Source organism: Bemisia tabaci, chromosome 7, assembly GCF_918797505.1.
Source record: "Bemisia tabaci chromosome 7, PGI_BMITA_v3".
Lineage (NCBI taxonomy): Eukaryota > Metazoa > Arthropoda > Insecta > Hemiptera > Aleyrodidae > Bemisia > Bemisia tabaci.
In genome coordinates, this window is record NC_092799.1 from 32,117,224 (window position 1) to 32,139,749 (window position 22,526).

At 38.9% G+C, this 22,526-nt stretch overlaps 1 protein-coding gene across 1 annotated transcript; it reads right to left on the reverse strand.

Moving 5' to 3' along the window:
* Nucleotides 1-309: 309 nt before the first annotated feature.
* On the reverse strand, nt 310-12,588 carry LOC140225158 (uncharacterized). The gene is made up of 2 exons (XM_072302949.1): nt 11,877-12,588; nt 310-4,480 (listed from the first exon to the last, which is right to left on the reverse strand). Exon 2 carries the CDS (start codon nt 4,223-4,225, stop codon nt 3,227-3,229), a length of 999 nt encoding a protein of 332 aa, XP_072159050.1. The 5' UTR covers nt 4,226-4,480; nt 11,877-12,588; the 3' UTR covers nt 310-3,226.
* Between the last annotated feature and the right edge of the window lie 9,938 nt (nt 12,589-22,526).

Here is a 22,526-nt window from a genome sequence, read left to right on the forward strand (position 1 = left end):
ACATGAAAAGCGAAAAAAGAAATGAAACAAATCCACGTCTTGAGAACGACAAATATTGGAGGTGTCAAAATGCGGAATTGTGAGTCCTTTCCTTCGCCACAATTCTAACGTAGAAAGATAAAAAAAATGTATAATAATAATGAAAAAAAAAAAAAAAAAAAAAAAAAAAAAAAAAAAAACACTCACTATGTACGCAGGAATAATCAAAAGTCTCTCCCTAGTTATCCCATTCATACGCATTTTACACTTGCGTTTTTATTGAGACGAGTTCGGCACAGGCTTATCGCTTGTTTGTTGTTTCAATTCAACCTTTTCGCTTTAAATTTAATGGAGTTCAACCGGCAAAGACTTTCCTTCTTCCCCCGATGGAGTGAAAGTAAAATAATCAAGCCGTGAGTAATATTAAGAAGTAAAATTTAATTTTATACAACCGCAAATGGTCCTTAAAATGAAATGTATTTAACTTAGCAGTCTATAATTAGATTTTATTAAAACGCAGTAAAAGTATTTATATTATGTCATTCTATGCTGGGTTTTACTTGCTGAATTTGATGAGATTCGTTGTACTTTAAAATGATGATTTTTTAAATTTGAAATTCGCATCATAACATTTAAATTTCATTTAAATCATCCAAAAATCTAGTAGTTACGAAAAAGCATAATTCACAATTTTATACCATTAGGAAGTTTCTCCTTTTTGAAATTAGATATTTTTGGTAATCTCGATTGGGGCTGAATACTTTTCATCTCGTATCATTAGCATGCGTTTGTATGTACAGGGAGAGAGCCTGTACAAGTTCGAATTTCTCTTTTCTGAATTTACTTAAAGGCTCCTGTAAATAGCAGTGTTGAAACGCTCGTGTAGTTTTTAGTGATGTAAAAAAAAGAAAGAAATACAGAGAACAAAGTAATACTTACAATTAATTCCTTTCTGGTTTTTTTTAAATTTGTGTACATGATCTATAATTTTTACGCTATTTTAATAAAAAAAAAAAAACCCTTCATATTTGTTCGATTTTCTCATTCAATTTTTTTTTGGGTCCTCTTTGCCTTTTATGAAAAGAAATACACAATAGTAATCATAAAATTTTCAAGCGTATTCGTGCTGATCCAAGCTACGCATTTCATATATGGACCGCGTTAAGCAGAAAGGAACCAAGCCACATCAGCTGTTGCCAAATTTAACTGGGCACTTTAATTTATCACAAGAAAACGGTGAAGCGGATTTGTTTGAAAATTTCAGTGAATTTTCTACATGTTACAAGGTAGATCCCCTAAAATTTTCACGAAAATTCGCACAAATGTTCTCTTGTAGAAAATTGAATACCTCAGCTAAATGTGGTAACAGCCGATGTAGCTTGGTTCCTTTTCTGTTAAACGCGGTCCATATATGTTCCGGGCACATTCCGATATTGGGCCGATCGCAACATGCCCGGGCAGATTAAATCGGCCCGCACCTATTTGAATACCTACGCTCATGATTACGGAACTATAGATCGAAATTTGCCTAGGCCGATTGCAATCGGCCCAAAATGGAATGTGCCCGTAACATGTACATAAGACCCTCTTCGTCGCTCTGCGACAGCCACAGCAGTATATCCTATCCGCCTACAGTATTTCTAGAAGTTCGCTACTCATTTCATTACTGACGGGCATTCCTTACTTATTACTTATTACTTCATACTTCATTTACTTATTTCATTATTACGGGGCAAACGATTATTTTGATCGGCCGATTTTAGTCCTGCCGACACAGTCATGACAGACTGCGTTAATTAAAAACTCAGATTACGGGGACTAATCTTCGGTTCATATTGAACACCTGGCTGTAAGGTTCAGATAACCGGAGTTTTTATTCATAGGAACCAAATTTTGGTTAGTTAAACTGAATTTTAGTTTCTTCGAATGAAAACTTTGCATAGCCAAGCCAAAAACTTTGGGATCCTGATGAACCATTGTGGCAATGTATCAACTATAAAGACGAGTTTGATGTGTAAGGCTGGCAGTGAGTGTACCGTTGCGAGCTCGTACCTCCGTAATTATTTATCATACGAGGCATCACAAACTTTTTTCTTTATTCTTTAAGATTTGGTTTTTATGCGAGCAAGTTAGAATCGATGTATTTTGTATTCTTGGACGGACTTCAGTGAATATGCACAGAAAATTTCATAATTTTACAAATATCTCATCACTTGACTGGATTTTAAAAGTGGAAACCATAACGTATTAAACAAATTGCCGGATGTTATTTTAATAGTGTATCTTCTACATTTGACTTAGGCGTGGTATCGTGAAATAACCAAACACAAGATCAGCGCCCTTTAAAAAAAGAGAGAAAAAAAGAAAGAAAAAAAGGGTCTCTCGTTCGCACTCTTAGGCTCCCATTTTCATCAGCCTGTGAAATCGGAGAAATACTTTTTGAAGATCGTATGAGAGACGTAACACCATGCCATAGAAAGAAAAAGGAGGTGTTTGCTTCTTGAAGATTGTTTACCACGTGATGTAGGTTGGTACAGGTACTCAGTGTTGGTCTGGCTCAAAAATTATGGGGGTCCTGATACGTTTTTGGGCCCCTCCTCTCAGGTGAGGGCCCCCTTCACTATTCTTAAGTCTTCTTTTATTAGGGGTTTACAAATTTTGGGGGCCCCTGGAGGAATTCTGCCGCGACTTCTTGAGCCACTTGTCAAAATTTCTGGGGTGCTGAAGCATCCTAGCACTCCTGGCCAGACCGCCTCTGCAGCAAAATCCGATATTCGAAGTATGAAAAATGGACCACAACGTCCGATTTTCTTGCTTAAATCAACTCATGGTATAATTTCAAACACTTTAGTCGTGTTTTGCTCGGAACAACAAATTGTTTCTGGTTTTTTTTCTTGTTTCTTTTACGCGATTCTGAACAACCATAATGAGAGAGCAAATTCGAATTTTAGGTTAGATAACAGCGTTGTCTTGGGCAACAACATAAAAGCGACTTGCTCGGAGCACGTTGCAGTTGCTGTACAACAATGTTGCTTCAGTGGTTCCCAAGTTTTGAGAGCGAAAATAAACCCGGCCCCCACAACACTAAACAACTTCGAGCAAAATGCGATTGTTGCTTGTTTTCCCAACATGTTGCGAGCGAGTGTTGCCTGCCGAAACAAAATATAACTATTTTATATAGAATGACTTTTTTCCATAAACTACACCATTTCCGAGAAAATCGATGATGAAAATCGTCCGTACCGACCTAACCGCCGGAACAGGGTGCTGTAATTATGGCAAGACAGCACTCGCCGAGGCACCCTATACATTCCTCATCACACAACTCGCTACAGTCCGGCATGTTGTCACAAAGTGTGGCACAGCAATTGGAGAAACACCCAGTAATCGAATCCCACATACCCCCGCATGGATCTCCCCCACCACCACCATCACCACTATTCTCACCCCCAAAACAACTGCAAAGCGATTGCAACCAGCTCTGGTCTCCCGGCGCCGCGTTGGGATCGGTAATAACCCCACCCCCTCCTGTATCACCCCCTCCGGTATCACCCCCTCCGTCACCCGATCCCGAACCCCAACGCTCACCGTCACTGCTGCTGCCATAATAACCACCACCACCATAATAACCACCACCACCATAATACCGATTACCGCCGCCATGATACTGATTACCGCCATGATTATACGGACGATACCGGGGACGATCCCGCAGCATTTCGGCAATCTTATCATATCTTTCGCGGTCCTCATGCGGTCGATAGATGGGTGGAGGTGGAGGATGATTTTCGTGGTGGGGGCGATTGTGAGGATGGGGGCGTGGTTGGTAATGGGGGTCAGAGCGGATTGGGGGACCGAGGGGGGGACTCTTATGACCCCGGCGGTGTTTAAAATAATCCGGATCATCGGAGGGACTCGGACGAGGTCTCCGATTTTCTGGGGAAAGCGGGTGGTTTTGCCCTGGTTTTGTGTTCGTTGCGTCATTTTGGGGGAAACCCTTGGCTTTGGTTCGGGTTAAGATAGAGGTAAAGCAAGTCAACTTTGATGATTTCTGAGGTGAAGGTTTCGGGTGACGAGTACAAGGATGCTTCCCGGTCGGTAATTTTTTCAGGAGTTGCTGACAAATATTAGGCGAGGGCGGAGCTTTCCTGCTGCGTTTTGATTTACTTCTACTATCTCTGCTCAACCAGCGAGTCAACAGAGATTTCTTACGGTCGCTCTCTTGGACACTCGCAGAGGGTACCATGCGGGTTGTTAGTTTCTGGTCCTGGGTTCCGAGCACGTCTTCCTCAAGATGTGTGAATAAGCCATTGATCGCTCTTGAGTCTCCGATCCTCTGGACGATTCCTTCTTTTTGGGCGAGTATATTTTTGCCAATTTCTAAGGAGTTTGAAAATTCTTGAGATTTCGGGACACTTGGAAATTCAACTTTGTGACCAGGATATTCGGAAAAATCTCTTTCCACGAGCTTGTCAACGTCATCTCTCGCATTTGGATGCACCTATGGACAAATAAAAGAGACAACGGTAAGCCAATGAAATCTGTGCATTTTTCAATCAAAATGGACCTCGTCTCTCATCATCATGTTACTTCTTACACGGACTGTTAATCATCAGTTCGCGGGAGCAAGTTCAAGAGGTCAAACCGAGACTATTTTCATTCTTTGAGTTTTTTCTGAAAGTGTTTCCAATCAAAGCTACAGGCCCACCCAATTAATACTGCTCATTCGAAAAGAAACATTCTCCCAGTCCAAAATATTTTATGTATATTACAGACCCAATTTTTAAATTCTTCCATCCACTGGATTTTTTGCATGCTTGCAAAAGTACTTGTTGTCATGGGAACGGAGTTCCCCATGATATTAGAATCGTTCCGTTGCTTTCGCTAAGGGATTCCCTATACCTCTGCGACCTTGAGCGTTTCGCCCAGTCTCCGATTTTTGGTTGATTTTCCGATGTATCAAAAACCGTTGTATTTTTTAGCCAATCATGTCTCTACGTCAAGTTGTGTTGATTGCTAAAATTCGCTTTCAGCGAGTTTTTTTCCACCTTGAGATGTCGTGTCTGACTGGTAAATCTGCGCAGAACCACGAAGTTCCGTTTTTAGGCAAATTCTTTTTTTTGGGAGGTTCTGATTGGTTATTTTTCGCCATCAGTTTTCTGTTCGTTGGTGCAAAAGATCGCCTACCTCGGTGTTCTTGAGAAGCCGCCATTATCCCACCTCAAATTTGAAAAATAGAAGTAAAGAAATAATAACCATCGTACAAGGTGGAAAATTGTTCTGGAGGACTCGTTACGGATAAAGAAGTCAAAATCAGAGCTCGATTGATTGATTTAATTCATGGATACGCAAATATTGCCTTAGCTCAACTGCCGCGATCGGAATGCATGCTAGGATGAACCTCGAGACGCATTAAAACAGTGCGAACCATGGCTCCTACAGCAATGCGCATGCGCTTCATATTCAAAAGCAGTCAAGGTCTCTTGTGATAAGTCCCGCCCATTGCCCGAGTCTTTTAAATGCTATTTTTACTCTCGCTCACGTGGATCCGTTATAGCCTAGTTGACTAAACCGCCTCGTATTTTTGATTAGGTGCGGGCACCCGGCGATCGGGAGTTCGATACCCGACGATGGGAACTACTTTTTAATGGTTGTATTGAATGTTTTAGACTAATCATCAAAAAATAATTAATAGTAGATGATAAATGTACGAACATTTTCTCGTGAGTTAATATGTTAAACAAAAATACTGGAATATACCTCCTTCATATAATCAGCCACATGTTCCCCCAAATTAATGACGTTATTTTCTTTTTTCAATAAAGTTAATTTGCATTCAACGTTCGTAAGTTAAGCAAAAAGTACCTATTGATACAAATAGAAAGACATGAAAATAGTATGTCTAACATTTCAGTTGTTTTTTTTTTTTTTTTATTTATTTTTTGTTTTTTTGTTTTTTCAATAAAACAAATTGACTGGGACTAGAATCATCGTATCTCTGAAGACAAAAGCTAAGTTTTTTGATACAGAAATACTAATATATTCATCCTTTATATAATCAGGGAGATGTTGACCCAAATATTGATGTATATTTTCTCTGTTCGCCCAAATTAATGATGGTATTTTCTTTTTTCAATAAAATTAATTTACATTCCACGTTCTTAAAGCAATATTTTCTCCAAAATTCAGCAAAAAATAACAATTTATACCTACGCAAAAAGTAAATAAATAAATAAAGCAATGACATGAAAGTAGTATAGGTAGTACACATCTAACATTTCGGTTACATCTATTTGAATGAAAAAAATGGCAACTTAGGAAGCACATAGGTCACTTATCGACGGTGAAACTACCAAACCACGTATCTCGGTTTGCGACGTCGCAGACTTCCTGTCATACTTTATTTTTTAAATGAAAAGCTACTTAACGTCCAGTCTTGAAAATTTCCGTGATTTTTCCTCTTCGTGCGGAGAAAATTCTGTGAAAATTTCAAGGAATGATATTGATTTGGTCTACTTCAAAAAAATAAAATGTGAGCGGAGATTTTTAAACACCGCAAACGAGATACGTGGTTTGGTAGTTTCACCGTCGTTATGATGCGTATTCGGGCATATGCGTAGAGTAAAAATATCATACTTTACGCCGAAAAAACGAAACTGAAAGTTAAATGCGTTAACTTCCAAAAACCATACATAATCCAACGAAAATAAATAATTGGTAAATAACAGCTTTCTTGTATGCAAAGAAAAAAAATTAAAAATGTTAAAAAAGAGATGTCGACACAAAATTACATAGCCCCTTCAATTCTGAAGATACTACAAACGAACTGTACCTTAAAATTTTCATATCCCAGAAGCAAAAGTTCCCATGACGAATATTGCTATCGCTAGCGATTGCAAAAACCAACTTGTTTCATTTTGAAATTAAAGGTATGTATCCTCCATTAATTTTTTTTTTCTTTTTAATGACGCACTAAGTTGCACTCAGTCTGGCACAGTCTAATGCTGATTATTGGGTGTTTCATTCCATCAGCGTTCAATAAAAGTAAATGACGTATAGCTTCCAAAGTGAAAGGTGAAAGGGTTGTACTTCATCGCAAACGTAAAATTTCATGGTTTCATCTTCGGCAGCAGTATGAAAAAAGTTAAGGAATAAAAGAAAACCCCTCAGCATTATTTTCGCTTAAGCTGTACATATTTTCTTCCTGTGCACATGAACACACTGTTCATTGCATTCTTTATCCTCTTTCTGAAATTGTAGAAAAACCTGCATGTCCTCAAGTCATGGAATTTTCAACTTGAACATTCTCTGTGATTTGTATGCATGAGAGATAATGGAAGGTAGGAGCGGAAGAGAGATGGAAGTAGTGAGCGAGGGAGAGAGACATTACATTGATGCAAAGGTGATCTGACTTACTAGTATCAAGTTACATCTTGAGGTCTGTAGTGAAGTTAATTTTGAAAAATTATATTTTGGGTAAGCGGCTAATTTCTGGAAGGAATATGAATAATCATTTATGGTAAACAAAACCACTTGTTTTATTCGTATATAAAAGTATTTTTAACTTCCAATTAAAAGGATTATGAATTGAATAAAATAGATGTTAATATAACAGCCAATATCCGCCATGATTTCTGTAGTATTAGTAAGTATGATTAATATTATCTATCTCCTAATTATCTATCTTCAATATCTCTCCTTTAATTTTCAAGAATAAAAATAATTTCAAAGATACGCGTGTGAGGGTGGGGGTGCGTGTGTAAGTGTGGTTGGTGGGCTTGGCGAATCAATTTTTTAGCTGGTCCGACAATATGAGCAATAAAACCTTCAGCGTAAACAGAAAAAGCGCAAACAGATTGAAAGACAAAGTATCTAGATCACTCAAATTTGCATTAACTTCTCTTAAGATCTTTCAAACTTGAATGATCTTGATCATTAATTCGATCCTTGAATTTCAGTGAGCGTGAATGATCTTAATCATTGGATCTGATCCAGCATGAATGATTGATCCTAATTGTTGAATTTGACATTTTCCGGTTGTATTTCCCTCAATTAAATCTTTCAGGCGGGTTATTACAAAATGTGATTTCCTGCCTCATTTTAATTGGTGACGATCATTATTATTTTTCGCCAATTTCATAATTGAAATGTAACACATTTCTTATCTAACTATCCTTTACATGTTTACTTCTAATCTATTATTTATCTGTCAATCTTCCTCCACCAGGACTTGAATCCCCAATATTTGAATTTAGAGTTCGATGCCTCAGACCCTCAACGTGTCGCGCTCGAAGCGAAAGAGGCCATAATTGACCCGTGAACATTAAAGGGTAATCAACCCCAAAAAATTCGGATCTAACGGTCCCAAAACCATCAGGCCCTTGCTGATGAGATCATGGATAAGCACTAGACTTGCCAAATTGATAAGTTTAGGGTCAGTGAGGCCTTTGAAGGCTGAGAGACTGTCACAGTGTCACATTCGAATTTCTTGAGGTCGATTATGCCCAAGAAAATACCTTTATTCTGGGCCTATATATCATTTAGCGACATCAGTTTGGACTTTTTGGTATCAATTTAGGTCAAAATTTTCCGTACTTAATGATTCTGACTAAATAATTTCAAAATTCTCACGGCCTGATGTTCAAAGTAAGGGCCCCAAGAAGGCTTGGGGAGCCTTCGGATGATGAAAGATACTCCATAGGGTGACTCCCCATTTGACTCATTGTTTGCAGTTTTGTACCACCAAAATAACCGAAAATAAAAACTGGTGCCGATGGTTTGGGACATCCTGTATATGTACGTATTAAATGCGAATGAATTTAGTTTGAAACTGAGCTGAAAAGCAAATGTTTTCCGAGCGTTTGATTATTATGACCTTTTGAGGTGGAAAAAAGTTCTGTTTTCCTCACTCTCTTCCATTAAAACGGTAATGTACTTGTGGACAATCATCCTTTTGAAAAAAAATTACTGAAATATAGTGACCTCACTCTAAAAATTGACGCACCACGATGGATCGTACGCAATTACGCAAATGGAGGTTTGATAATTAATGGATGCAAGAGGACTGCGATATTCCAAAATGTCGACTGATAGTAACTTCTCCTAAAAAACCATTGCATCTCCTATGGAATTTTTTGAGGATCTCACAATTTGAAGTGACTATAGCACACGTAAAATTAAAAAAACACACGTGCGACGTTCCGATTTTATTTTTCTATAAATAAACTTAACGCATTTGTTTGCTTTTTTGCTCTACTCACTCATGTTGCAATTGGATGTACGTATTAAATGCGAATGAATTTAGTTTGAAACTGAGCTGAAAAGCAAATGTTTTCCGAGCGTTTGATTATTATGACCTTTTGAGGTGGAAAAAAGTTCTGTTTTCCTCACTCTCTTCCATTAAAACGGTAATGTACTTGTGGACAATCATCCTTTTGAAAAAAAATTACTGAAATAAAGTGACCTCACTCTAAATATTGACGCACCACGATGAATCGTACGCAATTACGCAAATGGAGGTTTGATAATTAATGGATGCAGGAGTACGCGTTCTTTGACCGCGATATTCCAAAATGTCGACTGATAGTAACTTCTCCTAAAAAACCATTGCATCTCCTATGGAATTTTTTGAGGATCTCACAATTTGAAGTGACTATAGCACACGTAAAATTAAAAAAACACACGTGCGACGTTCCGACTTTATTTTTCTATAAATAAACTTAACGCATTCGTTTGCTTTTTTGCTCTACTCACTCATGTTAGCGGCTCTGGTGCTTGCACTAGAGCTGCTATTCCGGACGGTCCCAGCTGGGGAGTATCAACGGACCATGTTACATTGGAGAGACCGCGTGTTGGTTGATGGGAATCGGCGCCATTTTCTGCTGTTTAGGGGGGACTGATTTTATTTTAATTGATATCTTTTTCCTGTGAGCGAATGCTATGTTGTGTAGTGTATTTTTGGAATCATGGTGATACTGTCAATAATTCAAAACGGGTCTGTGCTTTAATCTCGCACTGGAAAAAATTTACTTTACGTTTAAAATTTGAAAATTCAAATCTATAAGTTTTCGCGCTTTTTTCGAAGAATGCCGTGGTTGGAGCTTCCTAGTCATACTACTGGACATCAGCTGATAGCAAACAAAGGTTACCAAGGAAACCGTAAACGCGTAACAACTACCTACCGTCGCCAGAGCCGCTTTCCGACGCGAATGCGTTGGAGCTTCCTGCTTGTTGCAATTGGAATTTCGACTTATCCTTCGCGTGGTTGTGATCCTATATCCTTTGAGATGTACGAGCCTCTTACGTTCGATGGTGAAATTACCAAACCACATACGGAGAAAAAAAACTTCGTGCGTGGGACCCGAGGTTTAGGTCAAATTGATCTCTGAATTTTTCGGATTGAGCATCTGAACACTTTAGGTCCAGCTGCTATGGTTCGGATCACACATTTGAAACTTCAGTTCTTACATCTGAAGTACTTCGGTTTTCACATTCGAAAAACTTCGGTTCTCATATCTGAAGTATTTCAGATGTAAGAACTGAAGTTTCAGATGTGTGATCCAAACCTCGACAGCCAGACCTAAAGTGTTCAGATGCTCAATCCGAAAACTTCAGAGATCCATATGACCTAAACTTCGGGTCCCACGCACGAGGTTTTTTTCTCCGTGCACATATCTCGGTTTGCGACGATGCAGACTTCTTGTTATACTTTATTTCTTAAATGAAGAACTATTCAAAATCCATTCTCAAAAACTTCCGTGATTTTTCTACTCATTGCAAGGCAATTTCTAAAAAAACTTCAAGAAATGATGTTGATTTGTTCCCCCTTAAAGTAATAAAACAGGAACGGATACTTGTAAACACCGCAAACGAGATACTTGGTTTGGGGGTTTCACCGTCTATATTCATAGAATGCACATACTCTTCGTGAAAATATTCCTTCCTTTCCCGCCAGAAAAAACACGCAAAACCTCACTACCTACAAACCTTGGATTCAAATTTTATTGGCCACTGTTGACCGCAAAAGTAGTCGACGATAACTTTTAAATTTTACCAGAATTCGCTAAATGATCATTTAAAATGAAAGCATTTGAAAATTATGATACATTCGCTCTACGTAGCAAGTTACAGCAGTATAATTCGTATACATTTTAAACCAATCAAAGTATCACCACCTTCTGCCATCTACAAATCAAAGTCTGCTGCAAACAAAACGGCCTCATGAGATTTCTGCCGTGCTAAGGAAAAACGCCGTTTGAACATTCGAGAACCGCCAAATTTCCTCCCATATAAAGTTATGAAGAAAATCCTTTGAAATTTTCAGATGATTCAGATCTGGTCGCGAATAAAATTCCCGAAAAAATTCGAAGAAAAATATTCATATTGCAGGCATCCCTGAAAATTAATATTTTCTCAAAAGATTTGGCAACGCTGAAGGCTCATATGACGTTCTTCCTTGTCATGGCAGATCAAGACAGGCAAAATTTACTTTAAGGTAAGGGAAAATTGAAATAATTACACCACAATGTTACTCATCCGTGATTTACCACAAGGAACACTCAAAAATTCTAAAAATTGATCTGTAGGCAGCAATTCAACTTTAAAGACCAAAAATAAGAATTAGTTAAAATGTACGTCAAAGTTAAAGTAATTAGAAGAGTTTAACTTTAACTCCAAAAACATCATTCATAACATCATGCGAATTATTTCTTGGAAATTTCTTGGAAAAACTATGGAAAAGGATCGATAAACAGGGTGTTCGCAGCGAACACCTTAATAATCGATTCTTTACCATAGGTTTAAATGGCATAACAATCGATGTATCGCAATTCACGCCACGCCACTGGAGCTCAGTTTGTTTTTCCAACTTTGTTTTGAAATACCAAGCTTTAGCTTACCTTAAAAGGCCACGCCAACGAAGTCGGAGGATTTGCTATCGACTGTTGACAGTTTATTACGGAAGTGTTGGGATCCGCTTGAAATATCACTAGTATTAAATTTTACTTATCGTTCCTGTCACCGCTAACCCTCTGTAGTTCCCACAGTCATCCTTCCTTCCTTTTTTATGCGACGCTGTTATCCAGGCCTCTTTCCATTCTTTCGGGATGTCATCACCGTCAACGCACTTCTGCAGCAAATCCCTGAGATGGTTAACCAACTTGCCAGTCCCACATTTAATTAACTCGGCTGGAATGTTTCCTGGCCCAGGAGCTCTTCCATTCATCAATTCCCTGATTGCTTTGACCACCTCCTCAACTCGAATTTCCATTGAGTGATCCTCGACTATATTTTCAGCATTCCCCGTTTGAAACTCTGGTCGTCCTTCCGTCAATAATTTATTAAAATGTTCGTCAAGCTGTGAGATTGTTATCGGAGATATAATGTCTCGTTTCATGTCCCTTCTTAGGCCTTTGATCAGCTTCCAGCTCTCAGCACTCTTCCTTCCCCCCAGGTATGTGTCAATCCTTGAGCAGTTGGTCTCCAAGACTCGTTTTTCTTCCTGGTGATTAAAAGACGAACCCTCGCCTGGGCTTTCCTATACGCGCCGCGGGTGTCTGCAGTCCTAGAAGCCAGATAGTCATGGTACTTCCTACGCTTTTCTTCAATGAATATCACTTCGTTGAATATCACTAGTAACTGCGAAAAATAGAATAAAAAACTGAGGAGTAAGTTCATCATATTTTCAAAACTTTACACCCATATGTCTCACAATAGATGATGATTTGGAAACTGAAAAATGTTCTGATAAATCTCCTGCTGCCATATGGACTCAATCATCCATAGTTTGCGTTATTCATATTTTTTGGCGAGAAAAAAACCGTTTTCCATGATTAATACGCAGGGAGGAGAAATTAAAGAGAATCTGCTTCCCAACAGAGACATGTAATCACTTATCCTTCTCTGGTCCTTTCTATGACTGCATCTCTTTTATTCCAACCTAGGTTGACTGTAGCCGACATCTGTTTGGTGTACAGCCAAACAATAATCAAAATTTGTGAGGAATCGGTGGAGCTGCCTTTTGAAAAACGGCTGTCAGAGTTTTCCTCATAAGAGCCAATGTAATTTCACAAACAATTACACCTCTTTCCCTCCTTTTTAGCAGGTCCAACTATTTCGGCCTGAACGCACTGAAAATTGAAATGCTTGCACTATAGGGGTTCAGAACTCTACACTCATATTTACTTCAAATCAGATAACTGACTATATCGTGTATCTTCTTTATCAGATTGTATCATGGTACTCACATTTCCTTTTTCGCCCGATGTGAATCTTCGGTTGTCAAAATAAAACACACTTGCCATTTCGACTTTACTAGCCAATGATGGTGGCTAATAAAGCCGAAATGGCCATTGTATTTTAAGTTGACAACCGAAAATTTACATCGGGCGAAAAAGGAAATGTGAGTACTACAAATATATCATTTTGGTGAAAAAGTGTCTTGAACACATTATACGAACCCATTCGATAAAAAGACGAAGCAGTGAGAAAAAGATATGACACTTAATTTTTAAGTGTTTTTGCTTTAATCTATCGTCTTTAAATTTAAGTTAAGAAATAGATTCACATTTGAATGTCCCAGCCTTCTTTGGACAACTCCACCTGCTGTGGTTCAAAACTTTTCCAATGTTTTACAACCTTCTCAGCAAGGTAGATTAACACAGGTATGGACAAGTTGAACATTTTCCATGAGCCTCTGTGTGTGTCACATGACCCCGTGACGTGAACTTAGGGGCCCGTTTTACCACGCGCTTCTCAACTTTATTGAATGAATTGCTTCATCTAAACATCGAAACACTATCACGTATTAACAATGATGGTTACAAGATCCTCGGGAAAATTAAATTAACTTATAACAATTAATAACGAATTATTACAAAATTGGACAAACGTCACAAATAAATCACAAACCAATCACACTAATAAAGACATTCAATAGACGTATTTATGCTAAAACGATTTATGTGCATAGGTGTTGCGTACGACATAATTCCTTTTAGCATAACGTCCACGTGGCGGTCGTTAAGAGAATTCTGGAGAGCCAATCAGAGGCAAGAATTTAAACTTGTCCATACCTGTGTTAATCAAACTTGCTTTCTCAGTGTGTACCAATATGAGATTAAGGCACACAATTAAAATTACATTTTCGAAACACGCTTAAAAAACTGTTTTGTTCACACAAAAATTTAATATGTTTGGCTCTGACATAATGTACAGATCTCGAAGATCACATCTCAAGTATTTTCTCAAAATTTTCTCGATGCCAAAACAGTTTTTTGAATGTGTTTCGAAAAGGTCATTTTTCACATCCGTCATTGTTACATATAAGTCCACATATACAAATTATCCACCATTAAGTTTATCGCAAATCTGTTATTTGGTTTCAAACACGTCTTCAAATACAGAAAGCATACAACCTGCGAACTTTAAAACAAAAATAGGGAAAATTCCAAAATATTAAACTCACCGATAAGAGGGACAAGGGAGGCTGCAACATTTTAGCAAATGGGCTCATGCGTACATCACACTGCGAGTTTCTATTCTGTACTGAAAACAGTATTCGTCGTGGTTTCACTAGCTCCCACACGACTACAGTCCTGGATCAAAACTGTAGATGGAGAGACTCAAATTTTTTGTAACATACGCGAAACCGAGCGTCATCGAGTACATATTAATTACCGTGATCTCGCACGCTGCTAAAAGTAATCGCAAACCCATAGATGAATGAAAAAAACATCGTTGACAGATCTGCCGCAACGAGGTATGAAAATGATACTATTACATCGAGGACCAGAGTTTTGCATGCGATTAGCTATTACTTAGAATCGCAGTATATCTCTACAGTTGTGTGCTCGGTGGGGTTCTTGGAACCAACAACATGGATTGAAATTTTCACTGAACATCCGTCAAATAAAATAATAAAACAACTTTAAATGCGGGTAACAAGACCAATTTTCACGAATAAAACCAAAACTTTTTGGCTGAAAACTTAGCCTAGGCTCAGCCTAGGAAAAGAAGATTCTTTTCCTTACTCCTCTTCTTTCCCCTCATTTCCTCCTATTTTCTATCCCTCCTTCTACATAATTATTTTTCATCCTCTTAACTTTCTGGCTCTTCTAATTTCTATTTTCCGTCTTCATCTTCATCTTCTACTTGTCCTCCTTCTTCATCCTTGTCTCCTCTTACCTCTCTTTCCTAATCTTCTTCTTCTTCTTCTTCTTCTTCTTCTTCATCCGCTCGTTTTCTTACCAATTTCTGATATGTCCTCATCGGACATTCTTTTGAAGACCTGAGACCTGAGTTCAGGACCGCTCTATCCGCCAGCTCCTGGCATATCGACGGTGCAAGTCGGCAATCACATAACTCGTTTGCGGTGTCTGAAAATCTCCGCAACTATGTTATTTTTTTAAAGGAGAACAAATGGACATGATTCCTTGAAGTTTTTGTAGAATTTTCCTCGCACATAGAAAAAAAAATCACGGCAGTTTTAAAGAATTACCGTTGAGTAGTTTTCCGTTTAAAAAATAAAGTATGACAGGAAGTCTGGGACGTCGCAAACCGAGTTATGTGATTGCCGACTTTCACCGTCGATATATCGATGGTAAAACTGCCGGGATGCGTAATTCGGTTTGCGGCGTCGCAGACTGCCGTTCATACTTCATTTTCTACTTAAAAAACTTCTGAAAGTGATATCCTCTGTGTGATGAATGAGGTATGAATGGTGCTCCGCAGCCCGCGAGTTATGCAATAATAAAACAATTTAAAACGCGGTTAACAAGGCGAATTTTCACGAATAAAACCAAAACGTTTCGGCTGAAAACTCAGCCTTCCTCAGTTGGATATGATAGTGAAAAGAAAAATGGTGAAAATCTAAAATAGTACTTGGCTGCACCTTCCATAGCAAGAATTTTGTTATCTCAATGAGGAAAATTAACAACATGCTTGCTTTGAAGGGTACAGCTAAGTACTATTTCAGATTTTTACCATTTTATTTTAAGCGCTCAGCCGATAGGCAGCGCTTTTTAATTTCGACTTGCCTCTAGAGTACTAGTATACTAGTGCTAATTCGTTTAAATGGCGCACCAGCTCATCGATGTGTAGGCTTTTGGGGGGGGGGGGGTCCATTTTTAAAATAAATAAAGCTGTGAAAACTGTATTTTATGCTTTTAACGTAATGCGCAGGTAGTTTCGACCGTTTGTCTATAAGAAAATTTCTTAGCGGTAGAGTAATTCTTATCGAAATTGATCGTTGAACTTAAATGAAGCCGAAAAAAAACGCGCCTGATGAGCTCAATGGTGACTATCATTTTCGGGTAACGGAAAAACGCGTTTACGGTTTCCTTGGTAACCTTTGTTTGCTATCAGCTGATGTTTTATTTCCATTTCCCAGCCAAGTCGACGGAGTTCATACTTCCTTTCTTCACTAAATACATTGACTAACACCTGGGCACTTTTCTAATACGACAGTATTAGAACTTTCCCGCTTGTTTCAATATTCAATCCAACTGAGGCCCTGCTAAAAATGTTCCATGTGGATGATTTTCATGAAGTCGGTTTCCATGAAAAAGTGACACCGAAAAATAGAACGGGAAATATGTCCATAAAAATTTTTCATTTTTCATTTCGTGTTGGGTCAAAACACCTCACCCTTAGAAATTTTACAAATCGCACATCTGCAGTGCTGCGGGTGTTGCCCTAATTTTATTACTTTTAAGGTACTAAAGTCCTAAAGTCAAATCAGTTTGTGCACCTAAAAGTTGTATAATTTTAAAATACTGCTAGAGCATAAACAAAAATGAGCATGCCGTAATGAGCCCATAGCACAGAAGTTTTCAAAAATGATTGGAATTCACGAAATTTCATTTTATAAAGTTTCATAAAATCTTGCATCTCCGGTTTGAACCGTATAGCGAGTATAGTTCCTTGGCGCGCACCTTGCGGAGCGCCTTTAACATTGTAGTTATGCTTCAAACGCGACACTCACGCTCTGATGTGTAATTTTCGCATGTTGCGCATGCCGGAGCGTATGTCCAGTTTAGAATTTCCCAAAAACTGAAAGATTTTAATGCCGCGAAATTATGTTGAAATCTGCAATTTTTATTTCCATGCCGAACTGAGAAGGGGATTATCAATTCCATGAATACTCGTGAGTTGCATGGAAGTGTTATGAGTTCCATGTTGAGCTCACAAGGAAATTTTTTCATTTCCATGAAGCCTTGAAGGAAATAACTTGGTTTTCGTGCGAGTTTCATGGAAACGTTATAATGTCCATGTCGGAGGACATAGAAGTCAGACGATTTCCATGAAATCACATGGAAATCGGGTCATTTCCAAGTGAATCCACATGGACCATTTTTAGCACGGCAAGAGGAAGTGAGGAAAATAAAGAAGTGGAAGAAGATCACTGAAGAAGAAAGCCCGAAACGGCGGTTGATGAAAGGTAATTTATAACAAGTGGGAATAATCAATAAGAGGCAAAAAATTGTATTTTTCCGCTTCCTCGACCGGGGGTGACTACCGCCACTTTTGATAAGCATGATTACAATGACGTAACGACATTGCCGCACAGTGGATCGAGTCAATAGGAGAGGTCGGACAACATGAGGAAACTTTCGACGCTTATAACTCCGTTTATACAAAACTTTGAGGTTCTACAAGTGGTTCAATTGGTTTCCTCGTGAAATTTTCTTCTCGAACCACCCCTAAAACTTAAAATGTGACGAAATTAACATCAAAATTTGCAGTCTTGGTCAAAAATTTCATGTCCTACCTCTCCGATTGACTCGGTCCACTGTGCGCCGCGTCGCGGCCCTCGCAATCAGGATTCAGGAGTGACACTTTTGCGTCGAAGCTCGAGGGAGCCCCCTGACAAAAATAATTATTATGAGATGATGATGAGAGGCACATGCGTTTGACAAGGACTAGGAAAATATTCAACAGTCAGTAATACGATCATCAAGCTTCCCCCACCCCATTTTTCTCGCGAGACGTAAAAGTCAAAAAAAATATAATTACACTGACGGATTCTAGAAACCTTTAGTTTTAATCGGATCCCTCATTCATTAAAATTGGATCACGCAATTCCTGAGGCGAGCAATTTCCTCGCGTCACTGTCATCTGTCCAATCGCCGGCTTTGAATATTAGAGCTCTGTAACTATCCACCCACCTATGTCACTTTATGGCACTCTAGCTTACCTAACCGTCATTGCCCTCGTCGAACCACAGGGTGACGGAGGAAAGACTGCCGAAGAAGATGCGTGATTGGGTCCCTCTTTGGATCCAGGAGGAGAAGGGTAAGGGTGGCGACAGGGAGTTTTAGAGGAAATCTGGGAGTGCCAACTCCCTGAAGGGCTTTGAGAGGATAGGGGACTTTGGCGGCAAGATGTCGTAGAGCGCCAATTAGCGCTATAAAAGCGGTTTTCATGTATGCATTGATAGCCGACATCAACGGTATCTTTACAAATTAATAACGCCACTAAAATTACCTCTTTCCTGTCTGCTTCGTCAGCAGAAACAGTTGAACGTTGTTTAAAGAACCTCTGAAGGTGAGACTGAAAGTAAGAATCATAATTTAACGGATTTAATTAGAAACATCCAACTGCATTTCATATTTCCTCTTGTTTCCTATCATTTCTAAACTGAGAATGGAAAAACTCACCGATTTTACACTCTTTGTGAATTTCCTATCGATTATAAAAAGAATACGCACGAAATTCCCAAGCACAATGATGTTTGATTCTCAGTCATGAATTTAAACCATGGGAGAAAACCAGATATGCCCGCCCTGGTAAAAATTGGCAGTAGAATCTTTGTTCCAAAATACCATAGACCTACAGCCGGCAGTAAGATTTCCAATAGCTTCTATAGCCGGCTACACAATTTCTTATAGCCTTTTATAGCCGATGGCGATTAAGCAATAACCAGGCGATAAAGTGTATGCTAAACGTTACGAATTACGGATGCTAGGACTTAGTGAGTTTTTGGACTACCGCTCTCTTTTTGGGCCGTAGTATCTTGATTGATTTTGCGAGGAAAGCTCCATACTTGTGAAGGATGCCTGCCATTCCTAATATGTTGGAGCGCCTTCAATTTAGTATGATACTGTGCAATACCTCTGATGTGGAATAGTTGCTTCAAGCGCCGTGGTACGCTGCGGCGCACTATGGTCCGAATAGCCGGTTTAAGCGGCAATAAATCGAAAAAGTGAAGTTTGGAAAAAGTTAGATTTTAAGAGATAGATCGATAGTACATACTGTAGAGAAGACTCCTGTAAAATTTCACTTCGATTAAAGCACTAATAAAGATGTGACAAGCCTGGGAAGTGCGGCGCGCGGAGCACTTTATGAGTGCGATTCCAGTTACCGAGCGGCAGTGCTGTGTTTAAGGGCTTGTTTTCGTCGTTTCACCGTACCTGAAAGTGTTTGGGCACTTGATTCACAAAATACAAGATAAGTTTAAAATGTTTTATGCTGAAACTATTCTTTTTTATCATATCTAATGCTCTAGATTAACCCTTAGACATAGTCAGTTTTATCAATAAAATCGCAGAAGTAGGACCCAAAAAATATACTTAGCACCTCTGAGCACCTCGTAATTTTACTCGGAAGTTATTGTCATGACTCTAGACTATCTTTTAGTCTAGTGGCAGAACCATAGTCCACCATAGCCTCAAGTTATTTCTCATGAAAAATGACGTTTTCGCGTTTCTTATCACTTACTACAATTAGCTATCATATGCCATTGACGATGACTTTTATCATGTTCCATTGTCATATTCTAGCAAATCGAATGCATTAGAGCCTAAATCTGCCCAGGCAGAATAATACGAGTTGATGGGGTTGATCGGGACCAATAATTGAAACTTTGTGCTCAAGAACAGCAAAGAATCGCCTCGAGAGGCTACTTTGAGGCCCCGTAAAAGTTTTTTTTTTGACGTTTTAAGTGTTTCAAACATATAATCTATCAGTGTAGATATATGTTAGCATAAGTTTAGCTTGGCAGACGAAAACAAGCCTAAACGGTTGATCGGTGGGACTTGAAAGTAAGGCTCCCGAGCAATGAAATTGTCTTAGGAAGCCACTTTGAGGTCCCGTAAACGTTTTTTTTTTACGTTTACCCATGTTTCAAACAAATAATCTATCAAAATGGATATATTTAAGCTTAAGTTTCGCTTGGCAGACGAAAACAAGTTCAAACGGCTGATCGGTGGGACTTGAAAGTAGGCCTCTGGAGCCATGAAACGTAGAAGTATTATCCTGAGCTGTCTTTTTCAAGTTCCTTTGATAGTAGTGTTTGACGAGGCTCTACTTTTAGCTTCTTATAGTCCATCCAACGTAAAATTAATTTTTAAACTTATAAAAAAAAAAAAAAAAAAATTCTACCGAGAATCGAACCCGGGACATCAAGGAGACGAGTGAGACGCGATGCCAATTGCTCCACCGCTTCAACTCGGTTTCATAGTCTCAATTTAAGGTTTGTGAACAAATTATTACCACAGTTATATAAAGTATAAAAATGTTAAAAATGGATTTTTCCTGAAGAATATTAGCATTTTTGCACTCAGCGACCCTAAAAACCCCTGAAAACTCATGTTGCGAGATTTAAACATACGTATCTGATTTAATGCCGCTTAAACCGGCTATTCGGACCATAGTACGGCGCGGCGCGGCGGGCGGACAGCCAGCGCAAAACGCGCCTACAAACCTAACAGGGATACTTCACGCATTGCGCAATGCGTGAAGTATCCCTGTTAGGTTTGTAGGCGCCAGTGCGGCGCTGCTCCGCTTTGTGTAAGGCTCTAATATTTAATCTCGTGGAGTCAGCGTTTTTCAACTCATGACTTTGAAATGTTTGCACACTCTGTATGGATTATTCTCATTTTAATTGATGAAAAAAATAATGTGCGTTTTGTAAATATTAAGGTGATTCCGCACAAACTTAAGGGTTTACAAAGCACACGAATTTCTACACAATTTCCTATGGCCTTTTCTAGCCGATGGCGAAAAATCAACAGCCAGGCGATAAAGTGTAAAGCCCGGCGATAGGAACTATAGCCTGGCTGTATGATTTTTTATCGCTTCGTGTAGCCCGGCCGTATGATTTTTTCCACTTTCTACAGCCAACTATATGATTTTCTATCGCCTTCTTCAGTCGGCTATTGGAACTCCTATGGTATTTTGAAACGCAGCTCCCATCGCCAATTTTCACCAGGGTGATGTATTTGGGCTGTTTTTTGTTACAATAATGTAATTCACAGACATGTGATTCTTATTAATCCAGCCATGAGTATTTTGCTATGAAAGCACTGTTTTAATTTTTAGGTTGAATGAGTTGAAGTTTGACCGAATAAAACTGTTTTAGAATTTCGGTAATACCTTTCCCTTTTGGGTGGAGAGTCTCTCGAAAATCGCAGGAACTCTCTAGGGACCGCCTATGTACATCAGGAGGGTTTCCCAACAGAATGAGGATTTGTTCGTAAAGATGGAGACTTCTAGACCATAACTTAGACTATCTCCCTATATCAGCTTTCTATCTGCGTGAGGAATTTGACTGTTGTGGAATATGTAAGGGAGGGGGCGGGGCTAATGAACAAGGCGACAGCACTCCATTACAACTACCTCAACCCTTTGTTGCATATAGCGTTGCATGAAAGTAACAAATGTTTTGTTGGCTCTGATCCTCTGTGACATTAAATAGCGCTAAAGCAACACATGATTTTTGGAGAGGATTAGAGGTCTGATTTCCGAAGTTTCCAAAAAAAAAATTATAAATTGGAACTTAACCTGTTCCTATAATCCTAAAAACACCGTAGAACGTAGATTTTATCTCTGAAATCGATGACTGACTCATGCAACAAAGGGTTAACTTTGAGAGGCTCCTTGCACTTGAAAGTTAACCTTAGAGAAAGTCAGTGGCTGCATCGTATTTCTAGCAAAATGTGACATGTTGATAGTAAAACTATACTATACCTTGTATCTCGGTTCTTGACGACACAAATGTTCCATGTAGTCATTAAAATTTTTGAGGAGTGACTAACCATCGTTGATAAGCAAAAAAATATTCTCTGAAAATATTCACTGAAAATATTCACTGAAATGAGAGGAACAAAATCTCGAACACCGCCATCAAGATCCGTATTTTTATAGTTTCAACCTCGGCACACAGAAAGATAGTTAGATAGAAAATCTCCGCTGCATGTATCAGAACTTGACGCACATACTTTCATTGCAAGCAACCTTTTCAGCAATTTCATGGAAATTTATTTGTTTGAAAATGTTACAATGTATCAATATCGTTCTCAGAACGTCAAAGCAACGGATTTACGTATACAGAAATCGACATTGATGGGAGTGGTTTCTGGAAATGACATCAATTGTGCGTCGACATTCTGGCGTGGCTTAAATTTCATTCAGTAAGTTTGATCTCTCGACTTCGTTTTCACGTTTCAAGTCATTCAGCTTTCCTCTCCCGGTGGAATTTTGAAAAAACGGCGACTAAAACGTTTCGTCGTTTTTCCTGTCCCACGAAAAAGTCGCTCTAGCGTGCCGTG